Genomic DNA, 25,154 nt, shown 5'->3' with positions numbered 1-25,154 from the left:
ACAGTGAACGAGCTGATTGCCAGAAAGCTGTTTACCATGTTGCAGCAAGAAACCCTGGCTGTGCCAGCTACTTAATGAAATCCGATGAGTGTCTGGCTGTCCTCACATCCAGCATTCCCAAAACACCCTAATGAGAGTTTCTGCTTCTCATTTAGCTCCAAGATCCAAGTTGCTGTTTGCAAAGAATTGGGCATAATATAATAAAAACAGGTGCATAATTACAGTTTTAGACGACCACATGCACATGACAGCTCCCCTGAAACGCTATAAACACTCGAATAAGCCAACAAACTTTCATCCTTTGCCAGTCCTCCCATTGAAGTGGCTTTGCAGGCACATTTGCTCTGCATGTGGGGACATTGTTGTTGCCGGGTCGCCTTCACTTTCTTTTGTTGAGCAGCAATATCTCGCTACATGTACACGCACGCACACATGCACAGGCATGAAAGCATTCAAACACACAAAAACACATGAAAATCAGTTTGATTGATGTCTAGCTGTATAGTATGGAACAGTGGTGATTTCTAATAGTAGAGGAGCATGACATTGCATGGTTCACAGTGGTGCCAAATGCGCCATATGTTGCCAGCGAATAGAAAATATATATGTGCACTGTCGAGGTAAACTCATTGACCCTGTCAGGTTTGGAGTTTCTCTCTCCTTCTGCCTTTGTTTTTCCCTGTACTCTTACATCTCTCTTTATCAAACTCTCTCTCACTTTTGGTCTCATAGTAGTCCCCCGTGAGACAGCAGGCGGTTTAGAACTCTGGGTCTGCCTGTGTGCAGCTAACAGCTCATGTCATCCTGCCGAACCACCCAGGAGCAGAATAAAAGGAAAGATAAAGAGACACAGAGAGACGGAGAGGGAGGGAAGCAGAGTAGTTAAACGATTGCAGAGCTGCTGAGCGGAGGGAGAGACCCCGTGACATATCCCACACTCTGAACTGGGACCAGACCAAAATGGATGTGTGATTAAATGAACTGTGATGCTCGTTCCTGACACACCACAGCCATCTCTGGAATTAGTCATGGTTCTATTTTCACTAAAAGCGCCGCAAAGAGGGCAACGTGTCTTTGCTTCCATTACAATACGTAGTCAAGCGAGCACATGTGCCTGCACACACACCCCAAAAAGGTAGATGTGTATCCAGGCATGGGGCATTGCCAGATCAGAAAAAAAAACCCATCAGGGAAACTTTGCAGAACAGAAGAGAGAAAAACAGGAGTGGAACCAAACAGGCTCATTTTGGAGTATTTAGTTCAGGCTCCCTTGGCATTTTTCCAGTGAACTGAGGTTCCTGGGGACTTAGAGGGAGCGAGGGACAAAGGGAGGGAGAGAGAGGTATGAAGGCTAGAAATCAGTAGTTGTGATAATGACAAGTGCTCAATCACTCTGAGCAGTGTGTAATGCCATACCTCGGTTGGTGTGTGCGAGCTGGGGAATCCCTCCTCCTGCTGTTGCTGATGTCAGGGATGGGATCTTAAGGAGGAGCCATGACTTCACAGCCTGGATTGAAAACGAGCTCAGAGACCTGATTCAGAGATTTGAAGGGCTATGTATGTGTGTCAAGATGTTTGCGTGTGTGGAATCAGAGTGCCTTAGAATGTGTTAGCCTTTGACTGAGTGATTACAGAGTGAACAGGGGAGACAGTGACTCGGGATACTACAAAGGAGGAATTGAAGAACAGATTAAAAAAAGTGTGCGTGTGGGTGTTTTCTGCGTGTGTACACGCATGTGTGTCAGATGATAAATGAGAGCACGGTCCACTGAGGGTGTGATGGACAGGGGCCTGGAGGACTCCCTCTGACTGTGCTGTTACCTCATCCCCCTGAACACTCAACTCATCAGCTTGTCATACACACACACACACACACTCACACTCACATTCACACTCACACTCACACTCACACCAACTCTCTCCCACCACACTCTTGGAGACAGATGAAATGTTAAATGCGTAAAGATTCTTTTCAGGGTCAGGTTTCTGGGCTGTACATCTCTTCACATAAATCATCATCACAGTTTTGACGGAGAGGAGCGAAGGGTCGGCGGCAACTACACCAACCTGCCAAGTAACTAAGGAAAGCTTGGCCTGCAATTGTTATTTCTTCAGTTTGCCGTTGGAATGTAGTTATACCTATTTGGCTACTTCTGCTATCAATGAGCTGTTACATATTGTGTTGGGATATTGATGGATTTGTGGAAGTCGTGAGCCATTTGTTTCCACTGGTGTCTATTTCATTAAGTATATGTTGGCGTTTATGCGCGACTCTCCATTCTTTCATTTATTACTGTCACTATATCCTGACTCTCCACGTCTCTTTTCTCCTCATGTACTATCTTTCATCTAACCCCGTCTTTCTTTGTCTCATGTCCCTCTCTTACAGGAGCAAAAGATCTTCGGTCCCCACCACAGAGTGTATTTTTGAGCTTCCCCACTTCACTGTGCAGGCAACAAGGGCCCAGACGCTTTTGCTTCAAGCAATTTGTCAGAGCTGGACCCACAGCGTTGTCAGCGGTGCCCCAATGACACTAAGTGAAAGCCTGCTCAACGAGGTGTACAAAGCTCCAGGTAAAGACATCGCTCTACAATAGACCATATCAAATTAACTGAACCTTTTCTATCACAGGAAATACTTTGTACACAGTAATCCTGTTTTATGAATTTCTGATACCTCACCTGGTAACTATGTAAGTCTTTTCCTGGTGACCTCTGAGCAGCTACAATAGATCAGTCAGGCTTTTTAAGGACTGTTCTAAAAAAAAACAAAAAAAACTGCTGCATTCAGATTATGTGAACTATCTTTCTATTTCTTGTGAATGTGTCAGTAAAATGACACCTGACCTTTCCACTAGCAACATGCTGTTTTGTTGTGCTTTGGATGTCCATCCAGCAACAGAAGAGAAGGCGAGCTTTATCACAGCCTGTCCAAGGTGGGACTCTTTACTCAGCCTTGCCATTCTGTGCAAAAAGGTACAAAGATGGGATTGGCTGCCTGCAGTGTAGGTAGTAACAGAGACAAAATCATTGTCTAAGTGAGACGACGAGGCGACAGGACGAGACAGGGTGTGTATATTTAGAAGAAGAAGAACAGCAACCGAAAATATCTGCAAATTTGGAGAGGTCCAGGACCTCCCTACTCTCTGAGCAGAAGGTGAGGTCAGCAGGCATTTAACAGGGACAGTAAATGATTGTCATTCCCTTGTTATTCCATTCTTTCAAACCGCTTTCCAACGTGGATGTAAAATGTCGCATTACATGCAGACGCTGCTGTTTTACATGTCACACCTCTTTTACTTGTAGAACCCCTGCTTGCTATCTAAAAGCACACAGTAGGGGTGGCATTTTTGCTGCTGTCGTTTTGTCCAATTTAAAAAAAGGAGGGCGGTGTAAAGAAAGGTCTGCGTTATGGCGGTATTGCACAATCTCCGTGCAAAAAGGGCTATAGAGGAGCACAGGCTGTTTATGCAGTTCATGTATATGTAATTGCTTAGCATGGCATGGCTTTGTGCTTTTACAGTTGTTTTCGTAATGCAGTTGTTATTGTAGGGTAGCCATTATAAGTCTGCAATGGCAACTCAGTCACTTGGCAAAATAAATAAAATACCCACACAGAAGATTAATGGGTCCTTTAGCAACTCACTTTGTATTTAAACCATGAGAAGTCATAAAACAAAGAGCAAGATGCATCACATTGCTCATCTGCTCTCTTTTAGACTATTGTATTAGTCGTTAATGCGTTCATCATTGTAGTTTTGATTTACTGAAATATCATTTTTCTCATAAAGTACATTTACTGTGCTTTGTTTGTTTAGCTCTCCATAAAATAAAGCTTGTTTCTCAGTACCAGTAAATTGTCAAGAGAGATATATGGACCTGGCTTAAGTTAAAGTGATTTGACTCTCCTATGAAAAGTTTTACAGTTATTTCTCAGGGCTCAGCCCGTGATGTGCCAGACTATCATCCCAAAACAAGTCAACCTGAGCTGCAGAGCCTATACCACGGGTGCAAGCACATATCCAAACTTTAGGTCTCTGAATATACACGTTCACAAAAGACACTTTGGCACAAAGATCAACTTGTCATGTGCCCAGTGTGGGGTACTAGACCTGCAGCCAAGGGCAAATTAACTCTGAAACGGTTTTACGCTTCATGTCGCCTAGGATGCCTTAATGGTCAAATAATAAATTTTGCCCCTTGTTAAAGAAAGGGAGGGGAGTCTGAATTCAATAAAACAGTAGCGTTTCTCATGACGGTAGCATCTGGACAGTCCTCTGGAGGGCCAGGGATTTTCCAACTCATTAGGATCATGTTGTTTGGTATGCCGTCAACATTCTCCCTCGGCCGAGCAAGCCAAGCTACCTTTTTCACCGTTGTGTAGCCGCCAAAATTTATGAAACTGGTCTCCCGTGGAGTGAAGTCAAATATTCCTCTCCCCTCACTCTGCCTTTCTCTTGGAACAGGACTTGAATAGCAACATGGAGAAACATTTGCACATCTGGTCCGTGTGTTGGCAGCTTAGAAAAAGAGCAGCGGGAAAAAGAGTTTGGGTTTCGAAAGCGTTAGTGAAGGGGAATAGGTGATGTGTTGTGTAAGTATATGTTTTGTGGGGAAAAATCTTCGCAATAATTCCTATGATATAACCAAAGATGTCTAGTACTATATCTGCTTTTGAAATTGTGGTGACACTCATGGTGCTTAAGGAAGATGTTAGCTGTCCCAATCCCTCTCCATCTTTAGTGTGACAGCTTAAGTGCGGAGGAGAAATGGAAAATGAGCAGATGCAAGACGGGAAGAAGAGTGAAGTTAGCAAAATAAACCGTCGTGAACTGTTGTGGACTGTATTCGCTTTAATGCATCTTCCTGCATACCTAATGCAACCTTGCTGAATCATTTTGGTTTCTGTGGGCACTGTGGTTGTGTCCACATTGTAACGTCATGATGGGACCTTGCTTGCCGTTCTGTGCCGGTTTCTTGCCGTCCCACTCACTTCTCTGCTCTTTGTTGCTGAGTTGTTGCCTTAAGATAAGCAAACCCTGTGTGTTTTCTAACTTTCAGAACTCCTGATGCTCAGTGGTGTTTAACCTATCCAATGACAAATATAGGTGCTGCTCTGTTAAGCTGCTGACATTGCGCCACTTATTCGGCCCTCCGTGCAGTAAAAGTGTAAAAGAGTGGGGTTTTTTTCCCGGCTAGTATGACTTGCTGGCTGAATGACTGCAATTATTTGAGGTAAAGGTCTGTTATGATGCTCACATCCGGTATCCAGATTGAAGTCTTGAAGTTATTTGTTTGTTCTTGTGTCACCAACCAGGAGCAATCAAGCCATCCCAATGACAATGTCAAACACACACACACACACGCACACACACACACACATACACACATGCGCGCACACACACACACATGCGCACACACACAGACACACGTGCTGGCCTAATACTGAACATTGCTAACAAACGCTGTTCACTTTGAACGTGCTTTTTTCATTCCGTTAGGAATTTCTCCTCCCTTCTGTCCTTTTGATGTTACAGGGTTTTTCAATAGTGGAAGGTGTTTCATATCGAGCTCTAGCTGATAACACAGATGGTCAGTGTCCTTCGCGGGGGAGCCATTTGGGTATGAGATTTCATTCCCAGTCCAAAGGAAATTTCACAATTCAGGAAGGGGGGAAACTCAAGAAAGCTTCAGTTTTAATCTCAAGGTACTGACAGACTGTAAACTGTTCTTCAGTTAAGTGGTGGACTCAGATAAAAGCAGCAGTGAGAGGCTTAAAATCATTGCAGTTGACTGGAAAATAGCTGTTAGGACTCGTAAGACCTCGACTGCCTGCGCTGCTCCCTGGCAGCTAGAGCAATAACCCAGCGAGCAGCATATACAGTGTAGCCCATGTTTGCTCTGCAAACCCAGACACGATTCAGTGAAATCAGAAAACAAACCGTAAAATCTTATTTTCCCTAAGAATCAGACATTGTCAATCACTGCTTTGTTCATGACAGTTTGGTTTGTCTATAGGACAGTTTTGATCTGTAGTGCTGCTGGAGTGTGCTTGGCTCCGGCATGAGCAAAGTTTTCTGTGGTGACACTTTATTCCAGCGTTCTCCTTGTGCATTCCAGCAAAGCTTACACTAGTGTTATATTTTATTGGTGAGCTCTGCAGCAAACAGTATGTCATGCTTTATGTGTCTGGTGTAAAAGGATAGGTGGTCCTTAGGGAGGTGTGTGTGTGTGTGTGTGTGTTTTCTGCACACATTAGTGCCCACATTCTTACAGTATGTGCCCCCAAACCCTCAACCTTCTCAGCTGCCCTGTGAGGGTCACAACAACTGCTTTTTTTGCATCTCTGCCCTGCTGCATTCCCGCCTTCATTACTCCCATTTGTGCCTTAACAAAACTTACTCTGACTTTCTTGCATTTTTACAGCTTGCTTTGCATCTTTTTTTTTTTTTACTTCCTTTTGTTTTAATCCATCACTTTGTTTTTTGCATTGTTTGTATGCAATTGTCCTTTCTTTCCATCTTTTCGGTGCAATTCTAATTCTACCAAGTTTATCCTATCCCTCTTTCTTCTCTCTTTTCCATTTGTCATTCTTATCTCATTGTGTTGCTTAATTCAGTGTCTCACGCCATCTCATTTTCCTTCCTGTAAGCCCCTTTTCTTTTTCCTTTTTCTCCTCTTCCCCTATGATTTTCAGCAGCCGGCCCGTCTTACACGTTCTCTTTTGTTTATACTTCCAGGATGCTTTTGTGGTTTGCAGTTGCAGCCATAGTAGTAGCAGTTGCCGTAGCCGTAATAGTAGTAGAGAGGAGCCAGTAATTTCTGCCCACCGCTGCTTCTAGCCACTGCTAACCTCAGATTCAGCGACACACTGACCACAGTGACCTCCCACACACTGCTGTAGACTGCATTAATGTGTGTGTGTGTGCACAGTACATTGTGCAGTATGGTGAGTGTGTGTCTGATTTTGGGACAGGGAAAGTGTTGTCGCTCAGATTAATTTACTCATTGCTCACTCTTTAATGCATTTACTAAATGTATTTGAAAATTAAATTGCTGAAAAGTAAATATGCCTTCGCATTACTTCAATTTGGTTTATTTGCTTTTATTCTCTTTTTTCTCCTGTTGTTGATAGTTTTAATGGATTTTGATTCATGCACTTGTGTCCCCAATAGACCTGAGCTTTTCAATTTCAACAGATGTATTTATAGCTCAGTACATAGTGATGAGCCACAGAGAGCTCTTAAACCTACAAATGGTACAACTCTGACTGAGGGATGATGACCCAGTGATCTTTTGTCCATGTGTTTTGAATTGCTCATATTTTGGCTGTGTGATTATGGTAATAAAACCCTACCGTGTGTGTGTTAATGGTTGTGCAAGTGCATTCACCTGCTTGCATGCTGCTTACCTGTGTGTGTGCTTTTTGTATTTCTGCTTATTGTCCTGCTTATCAAATGGAAATATGAAACTAGTCTTTGTTGCATCCTTGCATCCGTGACAATAAAGCCTCCTGACAACACCAAGAAGGGCTGGGATGTTCCAGACTTAGAGTAACTTTAGACAGCTCATTTTAGAAGATGGATGATTGTGCTTGGCCATTGCTTTTAAACATAGCCAGTGGTAGAAATACTTCACAGCCTGTTTATCTTGCTTGTTTTATTTGCCTGAAAGGGAAGTTGAGCAATAGTTGATTTATTTATTTTTAGGTCATTGACATCCACCAAAAAATCTCCATGATGAACTAATATTTTCTTGAAAAAAATTCGGTTTTGGTTTCTTTGCCATGAGTGAAAGTTACAGTAAGCATAAATTAATCAATAATTTTCCCCTGCAATTGAGCCAGGCTCAGCTGTTGACTGGTCTCACCAGGCTTTTCCTGAACATTTTCCTCCCTCGATTAACCATTCTGGGACCAGTGCAGGATCTACGACTAAGTTGGCAAAAGGAAGTGGAGCAGAAACTTAGGCCAGAGCTATTAACTTTCTACAATCTGAACTCTTGCCCTTTAGAGCTGAAAGTCTTGAGCATATTTTTTTCATGCATCTTGCTTCTTGCTTGCCTGCTAAATTTCCTGCAAAGTGCTGCATTTTGAAAGATAAGAGATCAAGGTCATTTAAATCAGCATATAATTGTCATTTCCACCAGTGATGGATTCAGCTTTAATGCAGCTACCACAGCTGGTTTTCTGGCCACATGGCTCTGTGGTGGTCTGGACCAGGACAAGGGGGCGGGGGGTTGGTTGGTTGGTTGGTGGTGGTCACCAGACGTGCTCTAGATGATTTCTGGGTGATATACGAGCTGTGACATAACTTTAGCATGACAGATATAGGGGAGAAAGAACAGAGGAAGAGGCAGAGAGAGAGTCAACGATATAATGAGCAGAATGAAAAATGAAAGAGAAAAAAAATAAAGGTTGAAGGGAAAAGTGACAGAAAGAAGGAAATGAGGAGATTGAGAGTGTGGGGTAGACCTCAGTGCCCAGAAACACAACTGGCCATTGGTTCTCTTTATTAAACCCAGCTTCTGCAACTAATTGAGTGTCAGGTCAGACGCGCGCGCACACACACACACACACACACACACACACACGATCGTAAAGAGATGTGAATATGCACAGATGCTTGCCCACCTCCATCGTTAGCAAATCCTATATACACTCCTGAACTCAAAGAGTATGATCCCATTTAAGGCAAATGGCGGCAGGAATGTTTGGATTCAGTGAGCCTATGCTCTCACTGCATAGCGACTAGAAGCATGTTGATAATAATAGCCCCGGACTTATGCTCTCACTCATAACAGTATCATTATTAAAACAAGTCTTTTGTTTTTACAAGTTCCCCCTACATATACAGTGGGGAATGGCTGGTTTGGGAGAAAAATGAAGAAAAAAGACTCAAGAATATTTAAGATTACGTCAGGGAGACTTATTTATACTTTTCTTCACACTGATATTTCCCATTGCTTGGAAACAAATGCAGTCTCTTACAAGGCCATGTCAACAACAGTTTTTACGCATTTTTGCACTGCATGAAAAAGGCTGCTCCTGTCATGGCCAGCAGTTCACATCCCTGTGATCTAACTGCCTTCAAGGAGCATGGGTCTGACGCAAATCCCCCTGTGACGCTGTGGCATAATAAGTGTCGGTAATAGCTCTGTGTTATTGGAGGGGAAAAAGTGTCCATTTTCATATCACTCTGTCACCTCCGGAAACTAATCCCCGGTATGCTGTGCATTTAATGTTGTCTGGTCCCAGAACTTACCCGTCTATCTTTTCTCCCTCTCTCTGTCACCCTCCTTGGTGTTTCTCTCCCATTCGCCCATAATGCAGCTGTTGGTAGCCTGTGATACTGAACAGCAGAGACTGCTCCCTGCTCAGTTTTTCACTGTTTTCCCGTGCAGATTTTGGCTGACAAGACCTTCTTACTCACAACCTTAATGTCTCCCATCTATTAATCAAGACAAGCCAGAGGAACATGCAGCTTTGCCCTGTCATATAATGGACCCATACACTTAGCTCATGGAGATTATTTTGATAGTCCTTTTTCATTGTTCCACAATGAAAGTGAAAGAAGGAAGGGGATAAGCTTTTTTTCATGGACTGTGGTTGTCACAAATGTCAGTTAAGAGATGGGAAACTTAATGAAAACCCTGAGATGTCTGTTTCAGCGTGGCCTGGGCCCTCAATCAAGTATCCATACTTCTTTGAAGAGGTAACTTATTGGTTTGAGAAGAAATTCTGCCTGTCTACTTGTCTGCCTCACGGATTGACATCAGGGCAGGAAGAAGCAGGAAGGAAAGGAAAGAAAGAGGGCTTTTTCATCCATACGCAACCGTATTCCTGACATTAAAAACACGTTGTGTCAGCATCAGAGAACCGATAAATAAATCTTGGATGGAACTTGAGACGGCTCTTGTCAATGAAAACTTCAATGAGCTACAGACGGCCCTCGCTCCACTCCAGGCAGATTGTGATGATGTTTTAAGCCAATCCAGACTCGGTCCTTCCTCTTTTCTTTTGTCTCCCTGCTGCTCGCTGCTCTTTGTCTGTCGCTTACTTTACTGCCTAGCGAATGAGAGAAGCCAGTGGAGGCAATGCAAAACAGAAGTTTGTTGTGTAGGGTTGTCCCACAATTGGACATCAGATTACATGGATATTTATATATTTAATGGGATGATAGGAATATAAAGTGCCTGAGGTCTGCTCCTCAGTCCAACAACATCTCAAGTTGACTTGATACTTTCACCAAGCACATACACGTACAGATAAAAAATAACATACAGACACACTCATATCTCCCCCTTGTGGTTGGTGACTTCAGACACTCATCAGGGGACATCAGGCTTGTCATTTCTCACCATGATTCTCCATTAATCATTCCCCCTTTCTTCACACTGTCCGCTGGCTTCTGGAAAAAGATGATATTCAAAGGAAATCAGAAGTCAACTGAGAGCGTGCCAATGATTTTCTCTCTCTGTTTGTTTGGATAGTAACCCACTTTTCTGTCATGGGAAATAAGACTTGATTCCGGGCATGTTGGAGGACATGGATGATCCCAGCGCAGGATCTGGAAGCCTGATTTTGGCGTCCCTCTTTTTAGTTTTGCTCTCTGATATAAATCATTGATGGTTTCTTGGAGTCATCTTTATGTGTGATATTGGATTTTTTTTTACCACTACATCCTATATGGCACTTGCATAGTATAGCAATTTAATTGGTAGCTGATCTCAAAGATCTATCATGCTTTTAAGAAACCTGGTTGGTTATTGGTAGTTGAAGAAGGCAGTTTAGTTAGTTGACTAAGCTTGGTTAGAGCAAAGTTTCTGTAGATTTAAGCTTTCATCAGTTAGAGCTGAAACACTTGACTTCCAACTCCCCCTCCTTGAGGGTAAACATGAAATATGATAGGAAAACCCCTTGCACCTGTGGTTTAATGAAACGTTACCATGGTAAAGACTTGTAGGCCTCCACAATGTATCATTATTAGATAATGTATTAAACAGAGCTAGGAAGACAAGTCAGGTGTGCAGAGTACAATTATAGCATGGTAGGAATTGTTAGGTTAGGTTTGGACAAGTGTGATACTTTGTGAATCCTTTTTGACGTGCACTCAGTTGAGAACAACACAAATAAATGTATATAATCTATACAGATATATATACAGATATATAATCTGTATATAATCAAACCGTGTATAATACTCCTCTAATAAATTAACAGAATAATTGTCGCATCAGAAAATCACCAGGAGCATCAATGAAACAGTAAAGCCACTCAAGGAGAGACTGATTAAACACAAGCCTTTGCTTTCATCCCAAAATAATGATGTAAGGAATATGAATCATAAAGGATACATTACAGTGAAAGAAGTGTTAATTTGCTAATTAATTTAGTATCTTGATAACTGTCTAACATGTTTTAAGAAAGTAAGCGTAGACACAGAGCGATGAGCATCTCTGAGATGTCAGATAAACTGCACTGTAAGTAGAATGGGCTTTAAAGTGGCCACAGCAGACTGCACTGAATGTTACTAAGCCCTGAATCAATGACAGCCCCAAATAAATCTGTTTGTATTTATGTCATCTGGTAGTGTCTGCAGAGCTGGCTCCCTGCTGTGAGCCAACCGTCCCATCTAAGGGCAGTGACTAGTGCCGACTGAGCACATAGCTCCACGTCACAAGGCCATAAATTTCCACTGTAACTCCCATTGAAGTGCCTCCGCAGCCCCAAACCCCAGTCACGTCTTGGCTACCACCACACACAGACACATTCAGCCTCTGCAAAGCTGAGACATAAATATTGATCTCAGTGGATTATTGATAAACAAGAACTCTCTGCTTGGTTTCTCTTTAATTCTCTTCCATAAGGGAAGAGGGGAGATGGGGAGAACGGCTGAGAAAAAGATCCTGCGTGAGTTATAGAGTCCGAGAGATCTTGAGAGTCAGAGAGAGAGCGCGCCGTAATCCAGAGTTACTTTTCAGTGACGAAGGGGCTGGTTTAGCGTCATTAGCTGCGGTCTGTAGTTTTGAGCATCTCTCTCATGGTGGAACCACACTGGCATTCCATCCTGGCTGCTACTTCAAAGCCAGTATGCCCCTGTTTCTTATGCTTACCAAATTTGTCAGGGCAGCATTAGTCTGGGGATATGGGAGATTGAGAGGCAGGCTCTCTCATCCAGAACTGTGTTTTAATGGCCCATCTCACCACTGGCTAATCGTCTCCTTACAAGTGGCAATGCGGGAATCCTCTGTGTCACAGCACGTGTTTCTCTATCACTCTTCGCACTTCTGTCGCTCCCTTTTCTCTTACTCTCTTACTTTCTCTTACCCTCTCTATATCTGACTTGTTTTATAACTCTTTCACCCCCCCCCCACCCCCAAATTGCCAAAGCCAAATTGCTTCCGCCTGAATATTCCTTAATTGTGGTAATTCGGTGGCAGAGAGAACCAAGGTTTCAATGTGTGGAGAACATGTGTCACTGTTTTAGTGGGCAGACGGAAAGGCAGGCAGCACCTGGAGGGGATGGTAATCATGGAAATTAGACCCCCAGCCTCCGCTACCACCAGCCCTTACTTACACCCCATCACTGTCTTTATACCATGACCCTTATAGGCAGCAAATACCACTTGCATACTCCACCACTCTAACCTCCATTCAGTGTGCTACTTCATAGGAAGAGGCATTTTTGTGTGTGTGTGTGTGTGTGTGTGTGTGTGTGTTTGTGTGTAGAGACTTGTTCGCTTGCCTTATGCTCTTCTCTGTCTGTGACTGTAAGTGTATTTAATGTTTTTGTCGGTTGCTGGTAGAAAATAACCGAAACATGTTTTTATGAAAATATCACAATTAAGGAAGTTTTTATGAACATTTAATGCATTCGACATTTAAAGTTACTTTTATGATTCTTGGGTCTCGACTATCCTAAGACTCATTTTCTGTATAGGGATAAGATTTTCTTTAAAGTGACGAGTCTTCTCTGCAGACTTGTGTTAACCCACTGCCAAAGGTAGTCTCTCTTCAGCTTTAACTGCAGGACAAACCACTCCTGGTTCACCTTGTCTGTTTCCCTGTCCTACTCTCTCTGCATGTGTCTGTATTTTTGCTGTGTGTCAGTCACTGGGCAAGTTGCCAGCAGACCTCCTGCTCCTACTTACTGCTTCTACTTCAACCCCTCCTGACTTAGGAGAGACAGTTATTGTTTCTGCATCAGCACTTAATGGCTCAGCTGGCTGCTTTTGGTCTACCCAACTTGTCTATGTCTACCTCTTTTTCTTTCAGCCCCATTGCTGCTTCGGGCCCATTGCCAGACTTGGAGCTTTTAGTACATTAGGTTCTCTTTCCTTCTCTGTCTGTCTGTGTGATACTGTACATCCTCTTGTAAAGCCAATCGTCATCACATATAAGACTGATCCCTGATGCATGAATACAAGGATATGTTTTGTGAAAAGTGGAACTCTTAACTCAATACTATGTGACTGTGTGGACTTTAAAGGTGTTTTAGCAAATGTTGCAGTCTGTTTTTCCATATCAGCTTCAGCTTTTTTTTTTGAGTGGGGTGGCGGGTGGGGGCTCTTGTAGTATGCATCAAGCAATTGCCAGATATTGTTGGTTTTTAGGTCTCACCTCTAGAAGTAGAGACAGTTACAGGTTCTGCAAAAGCTCTCAACTGGACTCCTCTAGATGTTTTCTACATTCCAAGAGTTTGTCTTTTAATAACTTTTAAAAACATTAAATTGCTCCCATGTGAATGTCTTGGCTTATTTGATTAAAAAAAATATGTTTCCCTAGCATTAGAAAAATGGATAGACCACATGGTCTAAAAATAACACTCAGTATTCTTAGGCTATAATACAATACACTACATATCTCAATACTTTGTAATCTCCTCATAAGACTTCATAAATGCTTGAATTGAGCAACCAAATCAAATATCACATTATTCTTGATCAAATACCTGCATATCAACATTGCGACAACATTGTAGGGATGACTGTTTGAGATCTTTGATCAGTCATCAGTAATGTGGATCTAATTACTAAGTCTGAAATTTCAGAAACTTACATCACTTTACTGTAATGCTGCTTTTAAAATGGAAAAGACACCATTTATGCCACATCACGTGGCATATAACGTGATCCAAAATCTAAGATGACCTATAGTCTGATATCGCGATAACGATATAATATCAATATCTTGCCCTAACCCTAATTAGAAATGAAAATTGCTTGTCGTTTCTGAGGTACAGTATAATCACGAGTGTTTTATGAATGCCAGTTAAACGCTGGGCTTCTAGTTTCCCTGGTCCAGTGTTATAGGCAGACGACTTTCCCATACCATTCCTCAATGCAGTGAGAGCAGGACATGTTGGAATGTGTAAAACATGGCTTTCAAGTCTGCAGATGTCCTGCGCACACACATACACCCACAGACATACTGACACATGTGCAAGCCAACTATTGAGGTATGCAGGAAGCAAAAATGCTGCCTCCACATCCCATACTGCCCCATCAGTGCGTGCTTTCTCTTTTTATCTTTTCCTTTATACTAAAGTATTTCTTAACTGACCATCCATCTTTCCTTCCCTTCGTATTTTCCACACCCTCCTCAGGATGGCAAACCCAGCTGCCAATGGTTGCCCTCGCAGTGTTTGATGGAGTGCCGTAGCCTCTGGCCCCTAGCTGTGTGTTTATGTACTTCTTGCACCTGCCCTTGCTTGAAGACTAACAGCACCACACACGTTCACTCACTCAGTCACACAAAGAAACAAGGAAATCACACACACACACGTCTGGCCGTAATGCACACACTAATGTATCTTACACACGTAAACCAAGCTGAATACCACTGTTAAGTCGACAAACTACCAACCACTGTGCTTTTCCTCTTCCTGTGTACCCCGCTTTTTTATAGTCTTAACAGCTGGACAAAACATTGTCCAGAGCCCCCCCACGCAACAAGCACCACCCCAGCAGGTGCACCGTGCCCTTTAGGACATCTACGTGGGCAAACGGGGGATATGTTATAGTGATACCCCTAGTGCCATTTATCAAAGAGCAAATGGTAGAAGGAATGGCCCCTGTCCTGATCCAGATTGGTTTGCTCTTTTAACATCTCCATCTTTTCCAGAAAGAATGAAGTACTCCAGGGAGCAATCAGCGTGTGTGAAGGCCTTCTCGTCACTGTTGCAATCATTTTTCCTTCAGCACTGAAAAAGACCAAATTGTCACTGGGTCTGGATTTCCATTCTCTACAGTGGTCTGTTCTTTTAAGATGGATGGGTCATGTGTTTTAAGGTTCACTGAGACACACTCAATAATGTAGCCAAATGTCTGGTGCAGTCCTTTTATGGCAAATGTATGTAAACTATTGTTTCCAGGAAGCAAAGTCTGGCTTTATGTAGTACCTTTGTCATTCTTTATCTTCCCCCCCCCCCCCCCCTCCCGTACCGGATCACACAAAACACCCACAGTTTGTGTGTGTAAACTGTGTATATGTGAATCTGTTTGTGCATTTATTAACAAGAGCAGATGCTAAAATGGTCAGTAACTCAAATCTGTCCCGTTTTTTATTGTTTTTTATTTCAGTTAATCTTTTTTAAACACTTTCCCAAACTTATCGAAAACATCAAAACAAAAACACTAACACTAACCCTTTAACAGACCATATGATGATAGACCATAGATAAATGTTTTTTCAGCAAACAGTGTGTGTCCAGCACACACAAACATAAACTCTAGCACACACACGCACACACACACACACACACACACACGCACACACACACACACACACACACACACACACACACTCTGAAGAGGAATGGGGATAAAGGACTTTTGATAGCCTTTGATAGCTCAAACTTTAAAATTAAGAAACAAAACATTGCTTTAACAGTTTTCTGAAACAATATGCTACACCATGGGTGCTAAGCTAACTGAGTACATCAAGAGGATAATTTTTCACACCTCTGTGTTTGTATGTTTGAAAAACCAACACACAAGAGTGGGAAGGAGAGACAAAAAATAAATAAATTATCGTCATGGTCTCAAATCTTGGAAAAATCACTAGCTTGAAACAGAAACTGTTGATCATTTTGGCATTAGTGGGATTCATTTTTGTTGGATATTTATGCATGCACTATACTGTCTAGCTTTGATATTCGAAAATCTGTCCTTTTCTGACAGAGGAAGCTGATGCAGAAGCAGGTAACCAAAGCCGCAGAGAGACACACAGCACTGCTCTGCTTGACCCGCGGATACATTAAGCAGCAGACATAGAGACAGAGGGAGGGTTATTAACGTTCCCATCTTCCATCTGGGCTGATAGAGGGCCTCTCAGACAGCAGGTGAAGAGGTTGCTTGGTAATTTGTCTGAGATGGGGAGAGGAGGGAAGTCCGTAGTTAGGGATATTAGCAATTGCCAGTAATTCCCTTGGTTAAATGTGCTGTGTGTGTATGTGTGTGTACTTAAGTGTGCCCGTATTCCCACTGCCTGCTGTTAAAACTACCTTCAGACTTTAAGTTGATGGGGATAAACAGCTGCAAACAAAAATATACTAATTTTGGCCACACTGAACCTGCCAAGTTACTTTTGTTTATGCCGCATCCAGATCTTGGCTTACCTTAGTAACGAAAAAATATGACCAGTAGTAATCAGACCAAACACAGACACACAGAGAAATGCAGGAGAAGAGAGGTGGACAGTAAATGTTTGGGGGAGAAAACAGGTAGAAGAGTTATATAGTAAGAAATATAAGAGGAAAAGCCAGAGAGGAAGTGAATGTGGATGAAAGAAAGCCTTTAGATGTCCAGAACAGCTTTTTCCTGGTAGCTTCAGGAGCTATTGCCAGTAATGACCTGTTGTGCTTTCATGGCCTCTCTGGTAGCAAGGCTATTTTGCCTGTATTAATACAAACCCTCTCACTCACTGGTAGGCACTAAATACCTGGTATCAATCCATCTGATTAATTGATCATTCCTTATTGCATTTGTGTGAGTTTCTGTGTTTTTTTTGTTCTGCATTCTGAATTGTTGATCTTGGAATCATTGGGCCAGCATTTGATAGAGGAAGCCCCCACTGAGTTGTAAACTCATTCAAAAAAATGCCATTGACACTTGTAGGAAATGAAGTGCTATCACTGCGAGAGGGGAGTATGTTAAGAAGTAAAGCCTTATTGGAACAGGTGATGTAAGAATTTAATGTGATTCCCTCGGACAGCTCCAGCTCACTGAAGGAATGTAGCATGTGATGGATGGATCCTCCTCTCTTCTCTCAACAGGCGGTTTGGCACAGAACTCCTTAAACTTTACAGTATCTTTTAGCCATCCAGCTATTTTCCCTCCCCCTCCTGTTATGTGTTTGAAATAACCTCTCACCATAGAAATAACATTGACATATCATAATGGCAAGTGTGTAATCCCCCCCCCCCCCCCCAATTCCTTACCACGATGCAAACTGTTTCATTTTGGAAAGATGGCAGATGGAAGGTTCTTCCACACTAAGCTGCCATTAAGAGAAATAATCATAGAGTGAAGAGCACTTGAGGCTCCTGTGATGTAATGCTGGTTTTAGGTGAGTTGTAGTTGACACTAAGCTGGATACATACGTGACTGTATTGGATATTGTTTTGGAAAGATATTTCCTTTATATTGGCCTCTTACTCATACTCCTAATGGCCCCTGTTATTTAACTTAAAATGTTCAAATAGTAGATTTACAGGGAACTTGTAAAACAGTTTGAACAGGTACTTGACAATTTAAGGGGTTTTTGTCTATTTTGATATCCGTCTTGGGCACCTGCTTAAAACAATATGGCTATGATGTTGGGACTTTGCTGTAGTCTATCCAAACTCCCATCAGTATACTGTCGTGTGTTCATAGGGAGCTTTTAATCCAGAAGATAAAATATGAATAAAATGCACCCCTGTCAGCTTGTAGTCACAGATCAATTCACACATACATAAAAAAATTATAATACATTAGCCTGTCATTTATTACAATAAAAAGTGTTATTTTGATTGCGATTTCGAGGATTGTTCACTTATGTTGTAGTAAACTTTTACAGCTTACTATGATATCCTCACATGGTAGAGAAACACAACAACAGTTTAACCTGACCCCAAAGAGAGGGCACCACTATTATCTCTGCTGGAGCTGAGATAAATGCAACACACTCTGCCTGGCGTTGCTGATATCTGTGTCTAAGAGCACCTGGTTTCTCAGAACTTTAGGGAAAATAAGGGAAAGAAAGGGGTCAAGAACAATTAAAGGCCAATCAAGTGTTTAACGAAGCCACGGCAGCGGTGTTTAAACCTGCCGGACTGCACTTCATTTTCACTTGTTTTTTTCTTTTTATTAGGTGTGAAGTCTCCGGGCCCGTCACCGACTCTCGAGGGCTCGGTCCAAAACCTGGAGCTGAAGTTCTGCAGCCTTGCGACGGTGAAATGCGCCTCGGGAACCGTGGGAGCTGTAAAAGTGTGCGCCAGGACCCCAGGTGTGTGCAGCTGTGCCCTGTTAAAACTTTACTGCCTGTGTAGGAGGGAGCGAGTGAGACCGACTAGACTCTTCTTTGACTTTCCTTAAGTTATACGTTTACACAGTCCAGTCCGACTCTCGCTCTCTCTCTCTCTCTCGCTCTCTCTCTCACTCGCTCTCTCTCGCTCTCTCTACCACTCAATTTTTATCTTGATTTCTGTCCAGCTGTGTGATTCAGTTGCTGTTTTCTCCTGGGGCGCTGTCATTGGGCTCTGGCCATGTCTTTGATGGCAGGGATGTTATTGGAGCTAGTGTCTTAGCACAGAGTTTACAAGGTCAAACTGCACACATGATGTCAGACAGATTATAAGATCTATTGCAGCTGTCAACATAGAAATACAAAGAAAAAAAAGAATGTGCAATCAATTTTCTTATTTCAAAATTAACATCCATAGGGGACGCATGAAATGATATGGACATTAGGTGTTTAAGTTTTCAGATAAATTAATCAGTACTGCAAACACAACAACACGTCAGTTAGGTCAGTTGCACTGTTTTTGTCAACACTGAAATTAATGTGCTGCTTTTGTCAAAGCATTTTTTCTCTTTTGCATATTTGTTACGATTTTCAGGAACACTGAAACAGATTCCCCTTTTGACACAGATGACATGGTGTTTTTTTGGTTGTCTGAAGTTGCTTTGACCCAAACTATTGATTTACAGTTGAAGTTAATTACATTTTTTACATGTATTGGAAATTGTTTAACAAAGTTACATGATTATTAAAAGCTATTTGACAAGGAGTATCTTCACTTTCTGTACCCCTTGTAGTATTAGTCTAAGACACTAAAACACAAATTACATTGTAACTTATACGCCTGCACAGTCAGAAAAAGGACCTGTTAAAGCGTAGTTATATCAATAATCACTGTAATGCTTTTTCACCACTTCATATTCTTAATTTCAACTTTGAAAATACCTTTAACTCGGGTCATAAAGTGATTCAGCTTCTGTGATCCTGAAAAGCGTTCAACACAAGCTCTTGTGCTCATTTATGAATGTGAATAACTTCTAATTTAGGTAATTGGGGATACTTTACTGTGTACTAATTAGTACTTAACTCTTGTCTCTTTTAGGTTTAGGAGAGGGGGTTAAGGAGAAGCTGGTTCCTCTGGTTCAGGGCCCATCTGACACCAAAGAACTCCATATGAGCCGCTGGCTTAATGAAATTCGCAAGCCTGAATCTTTGTTGGCCCCTGACCTGCTGGCGTTTTCTGTTCAGGTCCCTCAGCAGGGAGATGATTGCAGGAACTCAGGTACAAACTTATGAAATGTGCATCTCTCCTCTCCTCTCCTCTCCTCTCCTCTCCTCTCCTCTCCTCTCCTCTCCTCTCTTAGTTGACCTGTGTCTTTTTCAAATCACCGTCCTGTGTTGATGTATCAGTTTTTGAGCTCATTTTCCGGTCGTGGTTTTGGTGTTTCGACTTGTAACAGGCACTGGTAGTCCATATTCCATCTCAATTATTGGTGATCTAATGCAAGAGTCTCGGTTTGTTTAGGTCGTCATATTTTCCTTCCACACACAATGTCACGCAATGCCCCTTTTCAGTTATTTGTTTAGCAAAGCCGATAAGTGTTTTCCACTCCAGTATATCCTTGAGGCAGGGTTGGCAACTCTTCGTCTCTTTACAGGCAGCATGAGTTCTCTAAACAGCAGTTAGTCTCTGTCAGCGCCGGGCTGAGCTGGCTAACAACAGCTAACCACTCAAGGATTGCTGTTGAAGGCTGCACTGATGTCAGGTTGCAGTTTTTGATTGCGTCCTTAGACCACAGATTATATTTCTGGTGTCAGTGTGAGAGTGTGTGGGTGCATGAATGTGTGTTCAGGGGGAGGGTGTGGGATCATTCAGTAGCACTTCCAAACGACTAAAAATGCAATTCAGATTCCAAAGCTTAAAATGCTGTGTTGCCTGATTTAGAAAGTTATGTATTTAATGACTGAGTGTCTCATGTATCTACAACAGTAGCCAGGTATGTCCTCATCTATACAGCATGGTCTCCTGTGTTCTCTCAAGCTGAAATTACTGCTGCAGTGGCTCTTCTGTGAATGAGGCCATGAATATCACAGTGTCATCACTAAAATTCCCTCCCCACCTGCAACTCAAACTAGCTCTCTTATCGTGCGGCTCAGTTGGGCTCCCAGGGAAGTTTGAAACCTTTGGAGGTCGGTGCATTCTTCCCAGTCTCTCCAATGTTTTGGCCTTCCATTGCTCCCAAGTCTATAAAAGCCCACTAAAAAGTAAGTCTCTAAAACATTCTGGGCTGTTGTCTCACCCAACAGCAGACACGAGAGAAGCCTGGGGTGACAGTGTAAAACAATACGCCTCCAGTATTAGTTTTCAGAGTTGTCTATAGAGTCACAACTGTACATCACTTTTAATACAAGGCTGCAGAGATTCATCGTGTGGCCTTGACTCACACAAACCTCCAAACCAGGCTCTGAATCACATCAGGCCCCAGGGCCTTAAACATGTCAGCACTGAGATGGCAGTAGAGTTGGCCTCAGGTGGTTCCAGAGTGCGAGGAGAAGATACAGCTGTAGCTTGGGGTGTAGTAAAGTAAGAAGATACGCAAGTATGGTTTAGCAACAGTAGATTTGGGAGATCATTCCTAACCATGAATTCCATTGCTGTTTGAATATCAGCCAGTCAATCACTGTCCCATGTCTAGCAAACAGGGTGCCAAGACACCGCTATAAGTTAAAAATGTTAGGCAGGGAAAAGCTTCCATTTCATAGGCAATCCAAGGTTTGATAAATGTGAGGACAGCCACTAAATAGTAATACATTTCCTGAAAGTTGAAATTACATAAGAAAAGATTTTAAAATCAACGTTGTATTTCTGACAAGGGGTTGTTCCACCCTTTATAGCCTCACAGACATATATATTTTTCGTTTAAGGAACTCTGTTAAATTCTATTTAGTGAACCGCCCTCAAACTATTACTCTGATTTAGAGAGCATATTATTTCAGCAAAGCAATGGCTCATAAAGACAGTACATATTTTTGAATATTAGAACCTGATCCAAACACAAACCAGAAGAGCAAAAGGAAGCGAAATGAGGGGGAGAGAGACAGAAGATGAAGGTGAATGGGTGGTGGGGGGCTGGCTCCCAGAAGCACTGGATATATCTCCAGCAGATGTGGAGCAGTGGAGGCCTGCAATACTTCTCATCACTGCCTCAATACCTTCCTATTTTTTCCTTCTTCTGTGTTTAATGTTCTTTGTTTTGAGCTTGCTTTCTTTTTCACTATCCATCTATCTTCGATGTCTTAATCGTTTAATCTCTTAATCTCACCTCGAGAATAGTCATGCATACATGCCTGTACCTTTTTTTCTTAGAAGTCTAACAAGCGATTAATTTCTTTATGTTTTGGCTACAAAGGAACAAAGCTTAATGAATAAAAGCCATTTGTACATTAAGAATTAAGAAAACTTAAGGAGCACGGGATCATCAGCGTTGTTTGCGTGCGTGCGTACGTGCGTGCGTTGTGTCAAACTTGCCACCGAAGGAAGAGCTCGCAAATTTAGTGTGCACACAGGCTTTTTGGGGTGTCACTTATGGGTCTGTGTTTTGTATGGTGGTCAGGCATACATCAAAGCTTTTGGGCAGTCCACATGTCCTGTGTCCCCCCTGTCATACAGACGGTGACTGGGAGCCTGTTAGAACAGTGTTAATGGAATGATGGATGCAACGCCTCATTCAGCCAGAGATGAAAGGTGGAGTAGCTCGACTCTAAATGGGCTGCACCCTTTGCTCCCATAGGACCAACTCAGAGGCTCAACATTTTGTGATCATGACATTTCTGAATTGTTGGAGCACTTGGCCTTGGCATCAAACACATTTTATTCATCCCATGTGGCTCTGTTGATTCCATTTAGCAAATTCTTAAAGCGTGATCATTACACATGGAGTGTAGAACTCGGGTATGGTCTTAAGAGAAAATCTAACTCCTTACACCATAAACATACTGAAAACATTAAGATATAATGAGCTGCAATCAACTTTTATATTCTATTTTACTTTTGATTAATCACTTCTGGTTTTTGTAGGGATGTAAGGCAACACACAGCTGTCCTGTGGGATCTGTCTGCCCAATTCTCTAAGCATAATATTTATTTAAGGAACGGGGGGTGGGGCGTTATTGGTAATCGTCTTCATGCTACCAGCGTATAGTCAGTAAAGTGTTTGTATATATATATTTATATATATGAATATACAAACACTTTATATATATTTATACATATACTCAACGCCATGCTGTTTTCACATACATTTGCCTTATTTTCATGCTTCAGTGTTTGTGATTGACTGCAGTGCCTTCAGTGTTTCCCCACTGGTCATGTATGTGTGATCTCTGTGTTGTCTCATTTCTTAGAGGATGTGACAGGCTCTGGAAATTGCCAGCACTTTCCTTATGGATCCTCTAATTCATCCCAGAAGGGATTTCCTCAATATCTTACATGTTCCCTTTTCAGAAAGTTCAGAAAGGACCCTATCGCTGACGTCACTTCTGAAAAGATATATTAGGTCCATTAGACAGCTAAATTCTGTACTGATGGCCAATCACTAGTCTCCACGCAAGTCTAGAGCACTGTCTTGGCGTCTTTCTAGGACACATTTGTAATCCTGAAATATTTTAAGAACAAACCACAAAGCACATTGGGGAATGTTATTTTTTATTTGCACTGATATTTTGAGTAATTGAATACATAGTCCGACATTTAAATGGCAGCTTTGACACATGTTTTAATCTCATCTCTCTCGCTCTTTCATGCAAAGTTAATTCACCAAGGAGATAAGTGCTTTTAAATACTGCCAGTGACATCTGTTTTTTGTCTATTTGTTTACTAGTGAATTAAAACAAAATTCCACTTTACTTAGAAAATGAAGAGATTATTGGGTTGGGTGGCTGGGGGTGGCGGTTTGAGAAAGTCCCTATACACTTGTAGAACTCCTGCAGATCCAGACTAATGTGTTTTCATTTAACACAGTTGAGGTTGGAACATTCTAATAAATTAAACACAGTTAAAGGCGTTGGTTTGAACGCAGAAGAACTAAGCAGCGCTGCTTTGAAATGGCCTCTTTTATAGATTCAAAGGCTTATATGAATTTCATACTTTGCCATTAACCCTTTGCATTACAACGTGATAGTCCTCAGATGATTCTTCCTAATTGACCAGTCGTTCCAGATGGACCTACCAGAGTTAATATCTTTTTGGCAGTGGCAGAAGACCACTATAGCCAAGTATTTTCCCAGTTTCCTTTTTCATTATCTCTCTTTTGGCAAGATCCAAACATGATTCATGTGTGTGCTCTGTTATTACACAATGCATAGTGAAAAAAATCAATGCCGTTGTTAAATAACGTGAAAAAACAAGTTGAGGGAGCAAATAGAAAAAAGCAAGGCAGCCAAGGGAGGAGTCGGACTTGTAGAGCTCAGGTAGTTGCTTTTAAGTTAAACCAAGCAGCAATCTAGGTTGGGACGATGGATCAGAAGGGCACAGGTTAGTCTTCCACATCGACCTAGCCAAGAGCCAGAGACTTGACATCCTTCACCAGCAAACACCAGGACTGATACCTGTGTACCCTGACTGGTATTAGATCTATAAATAATTTGTTAATTTAATCAGAGTAGAGCAGTGCCTTAAGGATCCCTAGGATCAGAAAACAGAATGGCCTTCATTACAACAGTGAGTGCAAATTATCAGTGCTACTCAATTCAGGTTATTCATTTTGATCCCTGGACAGTGGCTGGCTGGCTGGCTATCCTCTATGGCTTGGTCTTGGGCCTGTCACAGCTGATGGATGGGAAAGACTAAGGGGGCCTTGGACGGGGCAAGTGTGATGGAATAGAGGGCCAGAGGGCGTGTGAGGAGCTGGGGTTTATGCTGAGCCTCAGGGCGAACAGCAGCCTGCAGGTGTCCCCACCCCCACCCTGACTTGCACCAGAGGAGGAGGGACCAAAGGGTCGGGTGGGCTTTATGATCATAGAGAAGACAAAAAGAAAGCGAGTGAGAGAGAGTGAGGGATAGCATGTGTTTTCCCCAGGCACGCCAGCAGCTGCGAGACAATGATTTATGCTTTTCTCAGAACTCTGGGATCTCAAAATGTTACATTTAATCAAGCACACTGAGAGCAGAGCAAAAGATGTTCCCTATAAAGCCCTCCAGTTTTGATCTCTTTACCATACCATGGGAGCTATGGGAATAGGGGAACAAAGTGATCTTTAATCTTAATTTAAACATATTGGAGGGAATTATGAAAGCTACATGGAATTAATCCATGGAGAATTCCAGTGGCGCAGTAATACTTAACATATTTAGTTTTTAATAGATGTTAAAGCTGTTTTCTCCTCAATTACTGTTTTTGTACCAGACAGATTGAAGGATGAAAATGCTTCAGAGTTTGTTTGTACTGTTCACCGTGTAGCACAGTTTTTGATATGCAATTGTATACACGCACGCACGCACGCACACACACACACACACACACACACACACACAAATCCTTCTGAACTATATTTACTGGAATACTTTGTAAATAGACTGCAGCCAAAACTATTGGTGTTACACTCACCAAAACACACCTTTTTAAAATTGCTTTTAATGTATAACTTGTCT

The 25,154-nt window shown here is 42.2% G+C and overlaps 1 protein-coding gene across 4 annotated transcripts in view; it reads left to right on the top strand.

Moving 5' to 3' along the window:
• Positions 1 to 25,154, top strand: part of vps13b (vacuolar protein sorting 13 homolog B) — a 329,852-nt gene that overhangs the window by 71,024 nt on the left and 233,674 nt on the right. For all 4 annotated transcript variants that reach the window (XM_030393719.1, XM_030393722.1, XM_030393718.1 and 1 more), the window contains exons 17-19: positions 2,390 to 2,574; positions 18,356 to 18,490; positions 19,608 to 19,787. In XM_030393719.1, coding sequence (XP_030249579.1) covers positions 2,390 to 2,574; positions 18,356 to 18,490; positions 19,608 to 19,787 — 500 coding nt within the window. The remainder of the gene's footprint in view (positions 1 to 2,389; positions 2,575 to 18,355; positions 18,491 to 19,607; positions 19,788 to 25,154) is intronic.

The sequence above is a fragment of the Sparus aurata genome, chromosome 17, assembly GCF_900880675.1.
Source record: "Sparus aurata chromosome 17, fSpaAur1.1, whole genome shotgun sequence".
Classification (NCBI taxonomy): domain Eukaryota; kingdom Metazoa; phylum Chordata; class Actinopteri; order Spariformes; family Sparidae; genus Sparus; species Sparus aurata.
This window is presented reverse-complemented; position numbering and strand designations above follow the sequence as displayed.